Source organism: Phaethon aethereus (assembly GCF_964289735.1).
Source record: "Phaethon aethereus genome assembly, chromosome: 4".
In the NCBI taxonomy this organism is placed as follows: Eukaryota; Metazoa; Chordata; class Aves; order Phaethontiformes; family Phaethontidae; genus Phaethon; species Phaethon aethereus.
The window spans coordinates 59,299,308-59,314,947 of NC_138578.1; the positions used below are offsets into that span (position 1 = coordinate 59,299,308).

The 15,640-nt window shown below is 41.7% G+C and overlaps 2 protein-coding genes across 2 annotated transcripts; one reads left to right on the forward strand and one right to left on the reverse strand.

Moving 5' to 3' along the window:
* Positions 1–203: 203 nt before the first annotated feature.
* On the reverse strand, positions 204–9,637 carry LIAS (lipoic acid synthetase; the record flags this gene model as incomplete). Its single annotated transcript, XM_081999132.1, has 11 exons — positions 204–256; positions 1,183–1,294; positions 2,080–2,150; positions 3,829–3,974; positions 4,642–4,770; positions 5,839–5,896; positions 6,751–6,907; positions 7,139–7,219; positions 7,881–7,974; positions 8,663–8,835; positions 9,554–9,637. 11 exons carry the CDS (start codon positions 9,635–9,637, stop codon positions 204–206), a joined length of 1,158 nt encoding a protein of 385 aa, XP_081855258.1.
* A 659-nt stretch (positions 9,638–10,296) lies between these two features.
* RPL9 (ribosomal protein L9) lies at positions 10,297–15,142 on the forward strand (the record flags this gene model as incomplete). Its single annotated transcript, XM_081998912.1, has 7 exons — positions 10,297–10,342; positions 10,419–10,534; positions 11,426–11,521; positions 11,835–11,967; positions 13,365–13,445; positions 13,903–14,020; positions 15,028–15,142. 6 exons carry the CDS (start codon positions 10,297–10,299, stop codon positions 14,007–14,009), a joined length of 579 nt encoding a protein of 192 aa, XP_081855038.1. The 3' UTR covers positions 14,010–14,020; positions 15,028–15,142.
* Between the last annotated feature and the right edge of the window lie 498 nt (positions 15,143–15,640).

The following is a 15,640-nucleotide window of genomic DNA, read 5'->3' on the forward strand; positions in this document are numbered from 1 at the left end:
AGTACTATGTAGTTGTAACCTTGCCAGGAGGAATGAGGTAAAATAATGTGAAATGTTTTGGTGAGAAAAAAGTGTTCTGGAAAGATAGTAAATTTATTCATACATCCACCATCTGGACTTCTGCATTTCTGGAACTCAGTGTAATTATGCACTGAAAAAGGGATCCTTAAAACTGGCTGCTTTAAATAGGTTCACTCTCATTTTCAGATGGCTTTCGTCTTTCTTTTTTCTACTAAGTTCTTCAAGAAGAATTCACCTAATTAAAAAGCAAAAAAGCAGCAAAATGATTTATAGGTATTTCAATGAAATAAAGCAAAACAATACACATTCTTATTCAATGCGAATATTCTATTTTACAATTGTTCTCACCAGTTTTTTTGTAGTAATTCAGCTCCATACAACAGACTTTCAATGTAAAATGGGGATGTAAAAAAACCCCAAAACCCAACAACCAACCCTTCCACCCCCACAATCCTGATTTTCCTCATGCCCAATTTTATGAAATAGCTCTGCTTCTTTGTGTTTTCCAACAGGCAAAGGTGAAATGATTTAATTAAAAATTAATTCCTATTTCATAAAGTATCAGTGAAACCTGCTCTAAATCTTATTTGAGCTGGGATTAAAACAGCCTGAGAAGCAAAGTGCCCCAGATGAGTCTTCTCTGCTCTGTCCTTAGGAAAAAACAGGATGTTGGACGTACACAACAGTCCCATTAATATCAGCTGCTACTTGATACTGAGTGCTGTGTCAGAAAAAGTACTGCCGTAACAGTGTCTATTTCTAAGACATGGTAAATAAATTCTGCCTAAAGCAACAAAATTGCATCACACACAAGTAAGGCCCCCATTAAACACTGAAGCATCCAAGAGACAGAATGAAAGGGGTGGGAAAACTTGAAAGTTGGGTACCCTTTATGCTGCCTCACGTGTTAAGTATAGTACAAACTAGGTTTGCAAAGAATTAGCTTAAGCAGCATAGCCATTGTACCAATACCAACTACTGTCACACTCACGCATTTAGATGACCTACAGAAGATAGTACGTGTAATAATTTAAAAAAAAAGATTACTATATTAGGTGTCCTTGAGCTAAGGTAAGCTTTGTTGCGTTATTACTTCACCGTTTTAACTTTATAAACTAAAACGTTATGTGCTAAAGAATCTAATGCTTTTCAGTAATTTACCTGCTTTATAGGAGGAGCGCACTAAAGGCCCGCTAGCAGTGTAATGGAATCCAAGATCATTTCCTACTTTTTCCCAGTACTTAAATTTTTCGGGAGTTATGTACTCTTCAACCTAAGTGAAAAGAATTCATTTTGATCAGGTATTAATGCAAAGGAGATGGCTATAGCTAGCACATAGTGAAATGAAACAGTGTTATATTGCAAGTTCAATATAATTGAATTGAAATTATTGCAAGTCCAAAACTTTCACCAGTCAAGTCACAAACTGAATTTCCTCTCTGTTCTCTACCAAAAGAATGCATTTTCTTTGCTTTTCATATTTAGCTGAGAAGTTTAGAATTTAGTTTCTGGTTGTTGCTTTATCATTTTCTTTACTCTGTTTTTGAAGGGTCCTTTCGAGCAAACCTGTTTTTGTACAAGTTAGTAAAAAAAAATACAATAGTCCTACAAATCTCTTCACTAACAGTTCTCTCGGTGAAACATAGTAACAGAGATTCAAGCTCTGGCCTGATTAAAGAAGGAGAAAATGGTAATTTCCCCAGCTGAAGGGAGAGCCTATGAGATAGTGAAGGGGAGCTGGCTTGAGCCATTGTGTTTGAGACGTACACCGAAACACTTGTTTTCCAGAATCATGCCTCAGCTTCAGCTGCCTCCCCAGCTACTAGCAGAAAGTAGCCACGGGAAGCCTGCAGAAGATGGAAGGGATTAGATGGCTGAGGTCATTTTTAGCGAAAAGTCCATAAGAGATGAAGATCAGGTTAAGCAAGGAAGAAAATTTTTCCCAGCATCTGCAGTTAAGGTAAGGATGCATATCAAGCCTCAATTTTGAAAGAGGAAACTTGACTGTGCAAGGTACAGACCACAACAACACTGCCTGTAAATTAAAGGCATTTTTACCTTTAGGTGACGTTTTGTTGGTTGCATGTACTGTCCTAGGGTCAAGCAATCTACATCTGCTTCCCGCAATACTGTAAAAACAAAATTCCCTGTTAGTGGCAGAAGGATCACAAGGAATTGTCAGCAGCTAGAAAACACCCTCCTTCCAAGTCTGAACAAAGGTCACTCCATGGCACCCTGCGGGGGTTACATTCTGCTCTCCAGCAAAGGGAACATGCAACCTCCATGAGCAGTAGCCATGTACCTCACCGTGAGCTCCATGCTGCTGCATGTTTAAAGCTAGAGGGAATAGCATGGGCCTCACTGCAGAGATGACATGCTCTTGTCTTTTTCATGTTACTGTTTTTCATTGTGTCTTTAGGTCAGAGCCTTCGTTTGACTGATTCTGTGGTAAAAAATGGATGCTTGCACGTACACTTGGCACTTCTCCACTGTTTCAGGAGAACTCATGCCGAAAAGATGCGAACAGTTCTAAACAGCTATAAATCAGGGGAAGTTGCCAACATCTTTTGCCATTTTTACACACTTAGGATGTATGTTAGTTTTGATGCCTACAGAATCTCATAAACTTTGCTAAAATTTGAGTATATACTAGAATCAATATACAGCACATGAGTTCAGGTCGTCCACGTAGAGCGGGAAATCCAGATGCCCGATAGTCAGCTAGCCTGAAGAATTATGTTTGCGGCAGCTAGTGAGGTGTTCTGAACAAAAGGATGGCTGAGGAATCGGATTTTGCATTAACATCTCCATATATTTTCTGGCTACTTGGGGCTGGTTGCCCCATGTCAAATAGGAAAAAAAGACTGTTTTGACTACAGCATGACACTCACTGTTACCCTGGCATCTCTGTTTAGATTGATATGGTTCTGTAAAGAAACTGGTTCAATATTGGCACATTTACATGTTCTCTAACTCGTACCCAGAGGATGGAAGGAGAACAAAATTAGCGTAACTGAATGAATGTCATGGGTAACAGTATGGCTCCAAATACATCCATGAAAGTGGCCTGAAAACAAATAGCACCAGATCTGACATTTCATATTTCTGTGGCGAGAAAATGCTGAGCAGGAAGAATGGGAAAAACCAGGAACTGTAATTCTGGTCTGGATTGTGGGACAGCTGCAGAAAATACAGACTATATCACTGCATTCTAAATATGGGTTGTTGTACACAAAATAAAGTCCCAGGTAGACATTCTTACAGGATATGGGAGAAATGCCACAGGATTTATGAATTTCTTCTTACGAGGGCATTGCATTCACTTACTACTGTGAAATTCTCTCCTCTTAAAAATACATTTACATGAAAACATAACATGTTACAGCTCCAAGCATAATAACTTTTTTTGCATCTAAGTAAGCTAAAATAGAATATTTTAAACAATCAGGTCTTCTATTTCTAAAAAAGGAATGCATGATTAAGGCAACTATGTTGCAAGCCCATTATTTAAGTATTGCAAAGATAAAAATGTGGATACAGTCACACAAAGATAGTTATAATTTCCATTGAAATCAACAGGAGGTGGATCTGCCTGTCAAATTGAATCCGAAAGCCATAAGAAGGCAAAATATTTCAGAAGTTCAATCTTTTTTAACCCAACTTTTTTATTTTTTCCATAAAGCTTAGAAAACATTTCCTGCACCAGCAAACTGATTTGCAAGTAGAGGCAAAGATGCTTACAACTGTTTTCCAACAGAATAAAATTCATACCTGCGAATTTTGGCATCTATTTCAACACCAACTTACATTTCATTGTGGAATATACTTGTTCATCTGTCTCGCCTAGCCCCAGCATAATGGAGGTTTTAGAAATGACGCTAGGCTGGACCTCTTTAGCATGCTTCAGCACACGTATGGATTGCTCAAAGTTGGCTCGGGGATCACGGACCTTCCTTTTCATATTTTCGGTACAAGGGGGAAAAAAAAAACGCATGAAAGTGTGCACAGGAGTTAGAGATGCCAAGGATGGCGCGTTCTGCTAGTTTCTACACAGTGAAAACCGCAACTTGGAGGTCTCAGCGGTGTAGTTTGGCACGGGCGGAAAATGCCCCAAAGCAACACGAGCGGTGGGATACGCCCCAATTTCGCGCTGGCTGGATGACCGAAGCCGGCCCTCCCTGGCCCCCGCCCGGCCGCGGCTCCCCCGGCGTGGCTGGGGTTGAGGGGGCGGCCTGGGGCGCGGCTCCCCCGGCCCGACGCTGAGTCGGCACCGCCCGAGGGCCGCGGCGCGGGCGCCCTCTGCCGGCGGCCGGCGGGCACGGCAGCAGCGGCGCCGCCGCGCGCGGGGCAGGCTGGGAGCGGGGCCGGCGGCAGCGGCGCGCCCCGCGCCATGGCGCCCTGCGCCGCGCGGCCCGGCCTGGGGCCTGCCCAGCCCAGCCCCGCCAAGCCAGCCCAGCCTCGCCGGGACAGGCTTGCCCTTGCCAAGACTGGCAGGGAGAGCTTCGGTGGGGATCTAAATAAATGCCTCCGGCTATACTTTTCGCAAAAAGTCCTTTTACAAAAGCCCTCGTCTGTTTATACTTTCTGCCACTTCTGTTTATACATGCCGCTACTGCGTACCTCTGTAACTGCGGCACCGTCTCCACGTTGTGGGCATACACATCCAGGCCCGATGATGCTACTTTCTCCACAGCTTTAAGGTCCCCTCGAAAATCAGGGGTTAGGCATTCTACTAGGATTTTTGAATTCCTGAAAAGGAGAGAAATGAACACAGCTATGGGATTTGTGTCCCTGTTGCTAAAAAAACCTCAATATAGCAAAAAACCAAACGTAACCAAATAAATGATGCTCTGATAAGCAAAGCAAAGCTACTTCAGGATACACTGCTAAACCAACAAATTTCTGCCAATACTTGTATTACAATTCAAACAAAACATCGTGTTTAATTCCTCATTTTACTGATGTGAGCTGAAATAGAATGAAAGCCAAATAATAAATATCAGAAGGGGTTCCAACAGTCTCTTAAACAATCACATGCACTGTTTATACATAGTTTTTTCTGTGTCTTTGTTGCAGATTAATTTAACATGAGTTTAATATCATAACTGCAAAACACAGAGGAGCTATAATCCTGCCTACTGACATAAGAAGACTCTGCATTATTGCCCTGGAATCTAATCCTGGTGTCCAGGAGGCAGATTTCAGCTCGGAAAGGCAGGTGAGGAAAACTGCAGGAACCATTCCAGTCCCAGGATACACTGGATAAAGACTTAGATGAGGTTATACGAATTAAACCTGCAGGCAGAAAAGTATGCTATCAAATGGCATACAGGTCACCGATGCAGAGAGTGCAGAAGGCATAGCTAGGTACAGTAGGAAAGTACAATCACAGTTAGAAATGTCCATTGTGGGAAAATGCAACGCAATCTGATCACTGCTGGAAGAGAAACCCAACTTCCTTTGTAACATGATGATACTGTTATCTAAACCCAGTGTTTGAGCCCCAAGCTTCAAGAATGAACATACCTCAAAGGATGGACTCATCTCCTGGTAAACCAGCTGCATGGTCAGAGAAATAATCCAGTGCTTAGCTTCAAATAAGCTTAGGCTAAATTAGAAATGCATCCAAACTTAAAACACTTCAGGGCCATTATATGAGAAAGATGAAAAACAGGGGAAAAAAGGAACACAGATAGGCTAAAGGCAGACTTTTGTATTTGCATGGCCACTGGAATAACCCAGCTGAAGGTAGTTTTGATATGCAGTACCACTTTCTAAAGTTTTAATAATAATAATAGTAATATGTTAATGATGTACCTTTCTTTCAGATGAGAGACTGTCTTTGCAAAGTGTTCTGCTCCACCATCAGGCATATCTAGAAGCATTTCAGTTATTCAATTAACTTTTCAGTTCAAGAAATGTACTTAATTATTAGCAAAGCCACAAAAAACCTACAGAGTCAAATGTAAATGCAAACTAATAAAGCAGTCAAAGCTCAGTCTTATCTTACTGCATATGCCAAAGGTTTACAACAGATATTCTACCAAGCCTTGTTCTGCACAAAGTCTAACTGTGATCATCTAGGGCAGACTTCAAATGTTTACTCCGAATTTACCCGTCTCTAGGTTCAGCCTCAGCACAGAATGTCTTTATCTATTTATGTTTTCAGTCTCAGAAACCGCTCTACAAAAATTAAAATACATCTGTTATTGCTCTTTTATTGTAAGCCACTTTGAAGCTACTGGACCTTCCACCAAAGTCTACTGATCAGTCTTTACCATGGTTTTCCCCACCTATGTGGTGTCATCACAAAGGAGCTATTACAACCTTAGGAAAAGGTAACTTTCAGTTTTGTTATGTATAATATATTCCAGGTTTAGTTTTTGGAAGGAAGTTCTGTAATGGCATTGCATATAAATGTTTGCAGGGTTTTTTTGCTAATCAAGTAATAGAACATAATGTACATGTATGTATTTTGCAAAAGTTATAAAATATTTGTTGTAATATTCTTGATGTTTAATAGCAGTGTAACTTCTGTTACATTGTACCAGACAGAGAGAGATACTAAGAATATGTAGAAACTTTCCAAAGTTTCAGCACTGCCCACTCCTTTAAAATAGTAATCCTCAACAATTGCACCAAGTGATGAATGTTTATGGAGGTCTACGTTCACCCCATGGAAGGCATATGAGAGCATAGACTGGAAGAGATGAGAGACAACATACTAACCATCTCTGTCCACAGACGTCAGTACAACATAGTCCAAGCCCCACTCAGCTATAGCCTTTGCTGTGTTGTAAGGCTCCTTGGGATCCAGTGGAGGTGGATTTTTGGCTGTCTTTACTGAACAAAATCTGCAACCTCTAGTGCATGTGTCACCCATCAGCTGAAATAAGAAAGACATTCTTACCTTTATGTTGTACGCATCCCTATCGGTCAGCTGAGAAACAGCTGCATAAGCTAGATCAGATAAATCCCAATATTAAGCGAAAAAACTAGGACAGTGCTTTGCTCTAAATTTCTTGTAACAAACGCACTCCTTTGCAGTAGCGACCAACAATACACTTCAAACAGCTCAAACATTAATAGAATACTTAAGAAATGGTTAATGGCTTACCATAATAGTAGCTGTAGCTGTAGCATACTCGCCACCTCCCCAGCATTCTCCGATGTTGGGACAACGTGCTTCTTCACATACCTAAGTTCAAAGACAGTAATGTACCTGTCTTTTTTCCATGTTGGTACTGAAATTTATATTATTGTTGTTGTTATTATTATTGATATTATTATTGTTATTATTATTATTATAAAATTCAATAGTAGGCTACAAACAAAACACAACTGATGATAAATTAGGACTTTAACAGAGTTACATGTTCTACGAGCAGTCAGTAGAATAGCTAGGAAGAAAACAGTTGTTTCCCGACATCTATTGCCATTCTTTTCCTCTACTTTACAACTCCAAAAACTCCTTGGCCAAGTAACTGACTTGTTAATTAGCACAGATTGCCATTAACATTTTAAATGTAAAAATTTATACAATATTCACAAAATCTATGATGCATTTCCACGTATGTTTCCATTAAAAACCGTCACACAGAGCATCTTCTGATCTCTTTGGTGATGCAAGCTGTAAACCCTGATATTTAAAATCACAGCAGGAAAACCAGAAAATTCTCTATTGGCTTTTCTTATTCATTCTTTAGGAGCAAAATTCACTGCTGGCAGAAGGGATCAGCACTGGGCTTGGTTTCAGCATTGAAGATCATGCAAGACATGATTTCCACCTGTCCTTCATGAAAGAATAATTTTGTATCCTTAAAAAATGCCTTATTTCTACAGAAATCTACTAGATTTACCGTATGAAGATTCAAACTTCTCAAGGTATTCTTTAGTTTATTGTAGTTCTTTCCCATGGGAATCTCTGTTTTCAGCCATGGAGGAAGCCGCAACCTGAATATTACCAAGTAAACATAAAGATTAATAAATTATTTATGTGGTAAGCTTTCATTACTTCCATGGAACCACTTTAATTTGTTACAGGTCCCAACTAGGAAAGGTTCCTTGGAAACTGATGTGACTCAGCAACCAATATTAACATCATTCTGACTCATAACAGACTTCTCTCTTCCATGTTTATGATCATCCCAGCATTCAAGAGTAGGAGTTTGTTGTCACTGGAAGATTTAAAACTGCAAACTGTACCGTTGGGATTTAACAGTGCCACGGTGGAGACTGCAACAATTAATGGCAGTTTAAATTACACACGTATCACAAAGTCTGGTCAAATTTATAACTGCAAACATGAGTGTTTAAAGCATTTTTTAATTTAGTCTTCATCTGTTTGTTTTATGCTATTAAGAATATTTTTTCAACACCAAAATAGGGTATACTCGCCTACTGATACATAATTTGACACAATTCAAGGCACAGGCACTCAAGTGAGAGACCATCACCACATCTTCATGTTTTGTTATGGATTTGAAGTTAATAACATGTTTGTTCTTTCTTGAAAAATTAGGAAATTGGCAAGCCAGTGCAACAGAATTTAATAAAAATACATTGTATACATTTTGTAGTCAATACTAAACACGCAAGATATGGCATGGAAGCAACTACAGTTGTTTAAAATCACAATTACCTTTCTCCTTTCTGACGCTTTAAATTGCCTTTATACTCAGCCCACACGCTCTTGTCTGACAAATCTCCAGATACAAAGTCTTGTAAGTCTGGACCATTTTGCAGAAACTCCTTTTTTTCCTCTGTTAAAGAACCTGATGTTCTGTACTGGTTACACACATGGCTCCCTGACACCTAAAAGAAGCAACCTTCTCATTTATTGAATTATTAATGTACTAGTATTACATACTAAATAACTGCTTGTCCTTTTGATGGTTAACGTACGCTTTGTATAAGTATTTTGCCAATTGCCTTTACTTTAAAGATGTAATTGTCTTTTTCATTTTAAGTGAAACACAACGCATGATCCCTTCCAAAAAATCTTAATATCAAACTAAGTTTTTGGGTACAGATAACACTGTATGGATTAATTTGAGATTTCGGGGCTGAAAAACAAGGTGTTGTGATGACTAACCGCACACTGCCGTGTCAGTAACCGACCGACAAAACGTAGCCCAGGCCGGGCTCCCAGGAGCGGGGTCTGCAGCGGGTGGGGTCCGTGGCTCAGCCTTCCCAGTGTGTGCCCACGGGCACGGCAGCTCTCCGCCGGCTCACGCCCCAGACTAGGCCGCCGGTGCGATGCGGTGCGGGGGACAGGCCCTCCCGGAGCTCTGCCCGCCGCGAACCACCGCTGTCACGCCCCGCCACCCAGCCCGCAGCGATCAAGAAGACGAGCTCGGATAACGGCATCGTCTTCTGCCTCCACGATGGGAGCAGTACCCTCACTGGGAGTGGGGAGCGACCGTCCCGAGGTCTCCTTTCTGCCGGGCCGCAACGCTCACCCCGGTACGCTCGGCAGCCCGCCGTCCGGCAGCCCCCAGCGGCACACGGCCCTGACACGGCGCCCACTCACCCGTCCTTGGGGCCCCAGCAGCAGCCGCCGGGCGGCCATGGCGGTGGCGGCCCCGCGGCAGCGGCCCCGCGGCAGCAGCGACATAGCGGCACCCGCGGAGCGGCCGGACCAGCTCTCCCGGCCGGCGCAATCGATCCTCTCAACGCTCGTCCGCCCCGCCTGCCCGCCTCAGTCAGCTCGGAGGCATCGGGCCTCGGCTACTCTTGCCTCTTAGACGGCTGCCTCGGCGTGATGACGCCAGAGGGCCGGGAGCGGCTACAAGTGCGTGATGACGTCAGACGCAGGCTCTTTCCGCTCTGCCTGCTGCGAGGTGAGGCGCGCGCCGGCGGCGGCATCCGGGGCCATCCGCCGCAGGCAGCCCCCTGAGCTCCCTGTCCGGGCCTGGGCAGCCTGCGGGGCGGCGCGGGGCCGAGCCGCCGCATCCTGTCGCAAGCCCTGCGGGAGAGAAGCCCCCAGGATGGCGTCTTCCCCAGGCCCTCCCCCTCTCCGCCAGCGGTCCTAGGCCTGGGCTGGGCCCCGCTGCGGCGTTGAGCGTTGAGGCCGCCGCTTTTCTGGGGCTTGGGCGGGATGTGTCGGTGTTGGTTGAGGAGGCCGGCGCCGTGGTGGATCGGAGGGGGTGGGGGCATAGGATCGGTGCTCCGTAGCTGCGCGTTCCAGGGTGCGTGGCGGAGGAGAGTGGCAGGGGCGCAAGAAAAGGACTGTGCCTTGAGGGTCTGCAGCTTTTTTCCGTTGTTCTTTTTAGAATGAAGACCATTCTCAGCAACCAGACCGTTGACATCCCCGAGCAAGGTACGTCTGTGTTTGAAAGGCGTTTTATGGTGCTGACCCTGCAGCCTGTTAACCTGCGTCTGCCTTTGATTTCCAGTCAGTGTTTCACTGAAGGGCCGGACAGTCATTGTAAAGGGCCCCAGAGGAACCTTGCGGAGGGATTTTAACCACATCAATGTGGAGCTGTCACTCCTGGGAAAGAAACACAAGAAGGTGAGTGCTGCAGAGGTCGTTTCGCTGCCCGGAGAGGGAGAGTAGCTTTACAATTAGCTTAAAAACTTCTTGGTAGTATAGGAGAGTGAACCAAAAAGTTGAGCTGCAGTTATGTAACTTAATTTTTCGCTTATTTCTGTGTATTTTGGAAGAGGCAGGTCTCACGGGACCTGCTCTGGACCCATGGAAATCTTGCAATTCTGTGATATATTGGAGTGAACTTGTTGATTGATTTTTTTTTTTTTTTTTGGTAGTTGCAGGCAGATAGTTAATGGGAAAGGGGTTGATCGTTGTATCCCGTGTTTTATAAACGGACTCGTTTTAGCTAAAAAAAAAATAAATCTCTATGTTTAATTTTCAGAATTGGCAAGTTATATCAGGAGAACAGATGTTTTCTAAATAAATGCATAATATTTTTGTATGGCCTTAAAAACTACAAAAAGAGGGAAAAAGTGGCTGATTTCAGCTACTTTTTCACAAGTGTCTAGTGTTTCATTAAAACACTGGACCCACACACAGTGTTTTGTTAAAAAGTTCATAGATTCCACATAGGAGACTGACTTTAGAACAACGTATTCAGTGTTTAGTATTTGATAACACATCCTTCAGCTTAAGATGTCTGAACATCTACCCTGGCTTCTTTGAAGATTTGTTAGTAATGAGACATGAAGAAAAATACTTGTTGTACGGCTGGAGGTTAGGATTTAAAAGATTTGAGCTAGGTGGGCCTTTAATAGTCTTTGAAAAAAAAAGGTATTTATCTGCTTTTGTTAGGTGGGCTTTTAAGTAGTTTATTAGAGCTTTTCACTCTTAGTTTATCACAAAAACGTTTCATTTTTAGTTCTGAAGTGTAGCTGAAAGCGTTAATTTTATTGAATTTTTTTTACACAGCTACGTGTTGACAAGTGGTGGGGTAACAGAAAGGAACTGGCAACAGTTCGCACAATTTGCAGCCATGTACAGAACATGATAAAGGGAGTTACACTGGTGAGTTTTATTTCAGAATGGGATTACCTGTCATTTTCGTTACAGCAATGGACAGCCTTTTACTTTCAAGAGAGCTTTTCTAAGCATGCGAGATGTAGCTTTCTCTATTTTTTTTTTCCCCTTGCACTTGCTGTCAAACAAGTTCTGCAGGTGGAAGAAAGCATGAATGTCTCTTGGGCTTAGTGTCTTGCCCTTGTTAAGAAACTAGTTCCAGTAATCCCTTGGGTTTAGATTTCTCCAGTAAGCTTAACATATCTGTTTTACCTTTTGGACATGTTCTGCTTTCAATATCTGATGATGCCCTTCATCGTAGGGCTTTCGTTACAAGATGAGGTCAGTGTACGCTCACTTCCCAATCAACGTAGTTATACAGGATAATGGCTCACTTGTGGAAATCCGAAACTTCTTGGGAGAGAAGTACATTCGCAGAGTGCGTATGAGGCCAGGTGAGTGTCTCTGGAGATGGACTTTACTGTTTCTAAACTATTTGCTTTGTGTACTCCCACTGATACAGGCAATGGTGAATGATTGTTGAAGCAGCATTTTTGCCTGTTTGAATTTACATAATCTTATGGTACCTTTGCCACTGTTTAGATTTATTATTAATAATGCTTTTGTCATTTATTAGCTAGCTCTTACTACTAAAAATAACTAGTTTAGAGCTACTTACTGTAATATGAGTGACAAGGACCCCAGTGTTTACTTTTATCATGAGATCTGGGCAGTGTTGATAGCTGGTAAACTTCAGGTGCTCAATTTTAGATTTCTGTTTCTGTTTTAAGCATTGTATATGAACTAGTCTCACACTACATCATATTTTTGGTCTTTGAAGTGTTCTCGTATTTTGAATTTCCTGATTGTCTAGGAGCACACATGATAAACTTCAACATTACTGTCTTAGTTGTTGGTTTTATATCTTGCATACTTGGGAGTTTTAGGAAGATGTCTAGCAGAGTAGGCATTTGATGGAGCTTGTTAAACTTCAAAAGGAGACAAAATATGTCATAAACACAGTTACCTTAAGACTGTAGGAAAAACTCTATCAAATTTTTTTTGATAGTCCTACTTCTGGTGAAGGTATGGACAAGGCTACTTAGTGTGACTGATGGTGTTTTGGGGTAGCTTTAGATGAACGCATTAGATTTGTCCAAAACCACTGGTAGGTACAGTGTGGGTTACTGACAGTGACTTTGACTTTGACTGTGGGACATTATGGGTGGGTTTGATTATTGTATTTCATTTTTGTAAGTCAGCATTTATGTCAAAGATAGTAAAGTGCTTGCTTAAAATCTTAACATCTATTGACTAAATAGATCAAACTTCTTACTCTCCTTGCAAATGAAAATTTCCAGTTAGACTCTTGAATGTCCTTGTGTTTACTCCTTGTGAGTATTCACAGTGTTGCTAGTATAAATGTGGTGCTTGACATGTCAGGGGACAGGGTTGTTTTTTTTAATGACTCGGTTGCAGCGAATCCAATTTTGTCTTAATGAGAATGTGGAAAATGGCACCACCTAGCTGACGAAGCCACGCTGGCAAAATCTCTGGCTTATACAGAGTGTTGGTGATTAATGCTGTAAATTAGTGACATTTAAGTAGGAATCACACTTAGTTGCTTTCAATCCAGATCACGACTTGCACTAATCTTTGTGTGCAGAAATGATTAGGGAGGACAATCCTGGAAGGGGCTTGGGGGACTCGTTTAACAAAGTCATAGAAGTTAATTACTGCCCAGAATACTACTTTCTGGATCTGTAAATTGGGACAGGACATGAATTACGTTTTTTTTAGTACCCCTAATGTCTTCAGCAACAATGAAGATTGTGTCTTTTTCTTTCTTTAGGCGTTTCCTGTGCAGTATCTCAAGCCCAGAAAGATGAGCTGATCCTTGAAGGGAATGACATTGAATTGGTCTCCAACTCAGGTTTGTGACCTAGCTGTGTGGGAAGCTATAATGATACAGCCACTTTTATCTGGAGATATGTCAGCTTAACAACTTCTGTCTTTTTTCTCAAACCCTGAAGTAAATGACAGCTCGATTCGTCCCCCCCGTCACTGTAATTGCTTTTTATAGTTTCTTACACTTTTTTTTAGACTTAAAGATACTTCAAGTCCATGGAAGGTTTTTTTGAGTCAGTATTAATGGCCTTTTTGGCACCAAACTTTTCAGCTTTTCAGTAATAAACTGTCACTGCCCTGAGTTGCCAAGATGGGCTCAGTGAAAGGCATTCTGTTTTCATTGGAACTGGCAGGATTTCAAGTTGGTAATTCCCTTCTCCAGGTGACAGTTTCATTTGTTAGTTGAAATATTGGGGAGTAAACAAAGGCTATGTGTTGGCTTGGACCTGTGCTTTCTGCTAATGGTCTTGCTTTGTCTGCAGCTGCCTTGATCCAGCAAGCCACTACAGTCAAGAACAAGGATATCAGGAAATTCTTGGATGGTATCTATGTCTCTGAGAAAGGAACAGTACAGCAGGCAGATGAGTAAAACTCTAATAGGTTGGTATCCTCTTATGCAGATTGTACATCTTCCGTAAGGGGAAGATGCTATCTGGGGACGTGGTAAAGTAGATAAACTTTGTCAAGGTTGTGGTTAAGCAGGTTCCCGACAGGGATGCAGTTGTGCTTGTAAAAGGCATCGTAAGAGGTATCATAAAACTTAACTTTTGCTAGGTCTCTTGACAGCGACTTTCCATCTCTCATTCAGTTGGTATTATCCTGCTGTGTAGAGAAACATCTGACTCTCAAGTGTTGTATTCTGTGCTGTGCGTGCCACTTACGATGGCGGCTGACCTGGCATGACAGACTGCTTTATTTAGATTTACAGAGACTACTTTCTTAGATTAATGTTCCTCTTGGTTGGACACTGCCTTCAATAAAGTCAGTCATCAGCACATCATTTATATAGATAGGTTTTCTGTGTAGTTTGTGTGTAAATGCTTGTAAACAAAGGCCAATTCAACAAGGACAAGTATATAACATTGTGTATGTACATTTGTTACTGAAGGATTTTGGGATAATTTAAGAATTTTAACTGTTAAAGGAATTCAGTGCATTTCAGCTATGTATGGTTCCATACATGGTACAAAACACTTGTGCGGAATAATGAGACAGGCTGACTTGCAAATAAAAGTCTTTGCCTTTTGCACCCAAGCTTGAGACAGAGGATGCAGATGAAGTGAGTTTCATAAACTGAATTTTTTCTTATCACCTGACAGGTACCAGCTCATGCAGCCTACTGAAAAAATGATACTTAGTGCTGCTCCAAGTTCCTTGAGAGACAGAATGACTTGTTACCTGTTTGTTAAACAGTCGAGACCTGTTGTGTTTGAAGGCATCTTTACGTGATCTTGTCTGAATAAAATTAAGCAAATTCTTTGAGCTATTGAAGTCTTATCTTGCATTAAAACTATCAGATAAATGAACTTGATATATGTCTATAAACTTTCAGTTTCACATTTGCAGTACTGAAACCTTTCTAAAAGCTCTTAACTTTTTATTTACAGTTGTCTGGATCCTGAAACAAACCACCATGAGACATTATAACAGCAAGTACTGGATTGAAGAATCTGATACAAAACCTGCACACCATGAGAGGTTTAATAAAATAAAAGATATTTCATATCTTGGCCTCTTTTTTTTTTAAAAGAGCTAAATGGTGATTATGTGAACCTGTTCAAGATCTTTTGGTTTTTGGAGAAGCAGATTTGTCACAGAGTAGTGCAAGATAACGTTAGCACTGTGTACAGGTTGCGTTACCAGTCTCTGAGAACATTCCGACTGGATGGAGTCTGATGGTTTGGAAACCTCATACTGGTGGTGTGTGGACCCAGCGTATAAAGCAAGGAAGTGGTAGTTTTAAATCATAGCATTAAGAAATAGCAAAAAGCATTGGTCTCACCGCAAGGAGACTAGTGTTCTTTTGCATTAGTTCAGAACCCCACACCAATGATGGCAAAAACTGATTTCCATGTACAGTTTCTGGAGGGGGGGTCAGACTGATAACGGAATCTGAAGTAGATTAAAACCAAAATTGGAATTGGTGGAACCAGACTTACATGACTGTAAACCAAATACAGAGGTGGAAGTAATAGCCTGAATACAATGCTTTAGCTGTGT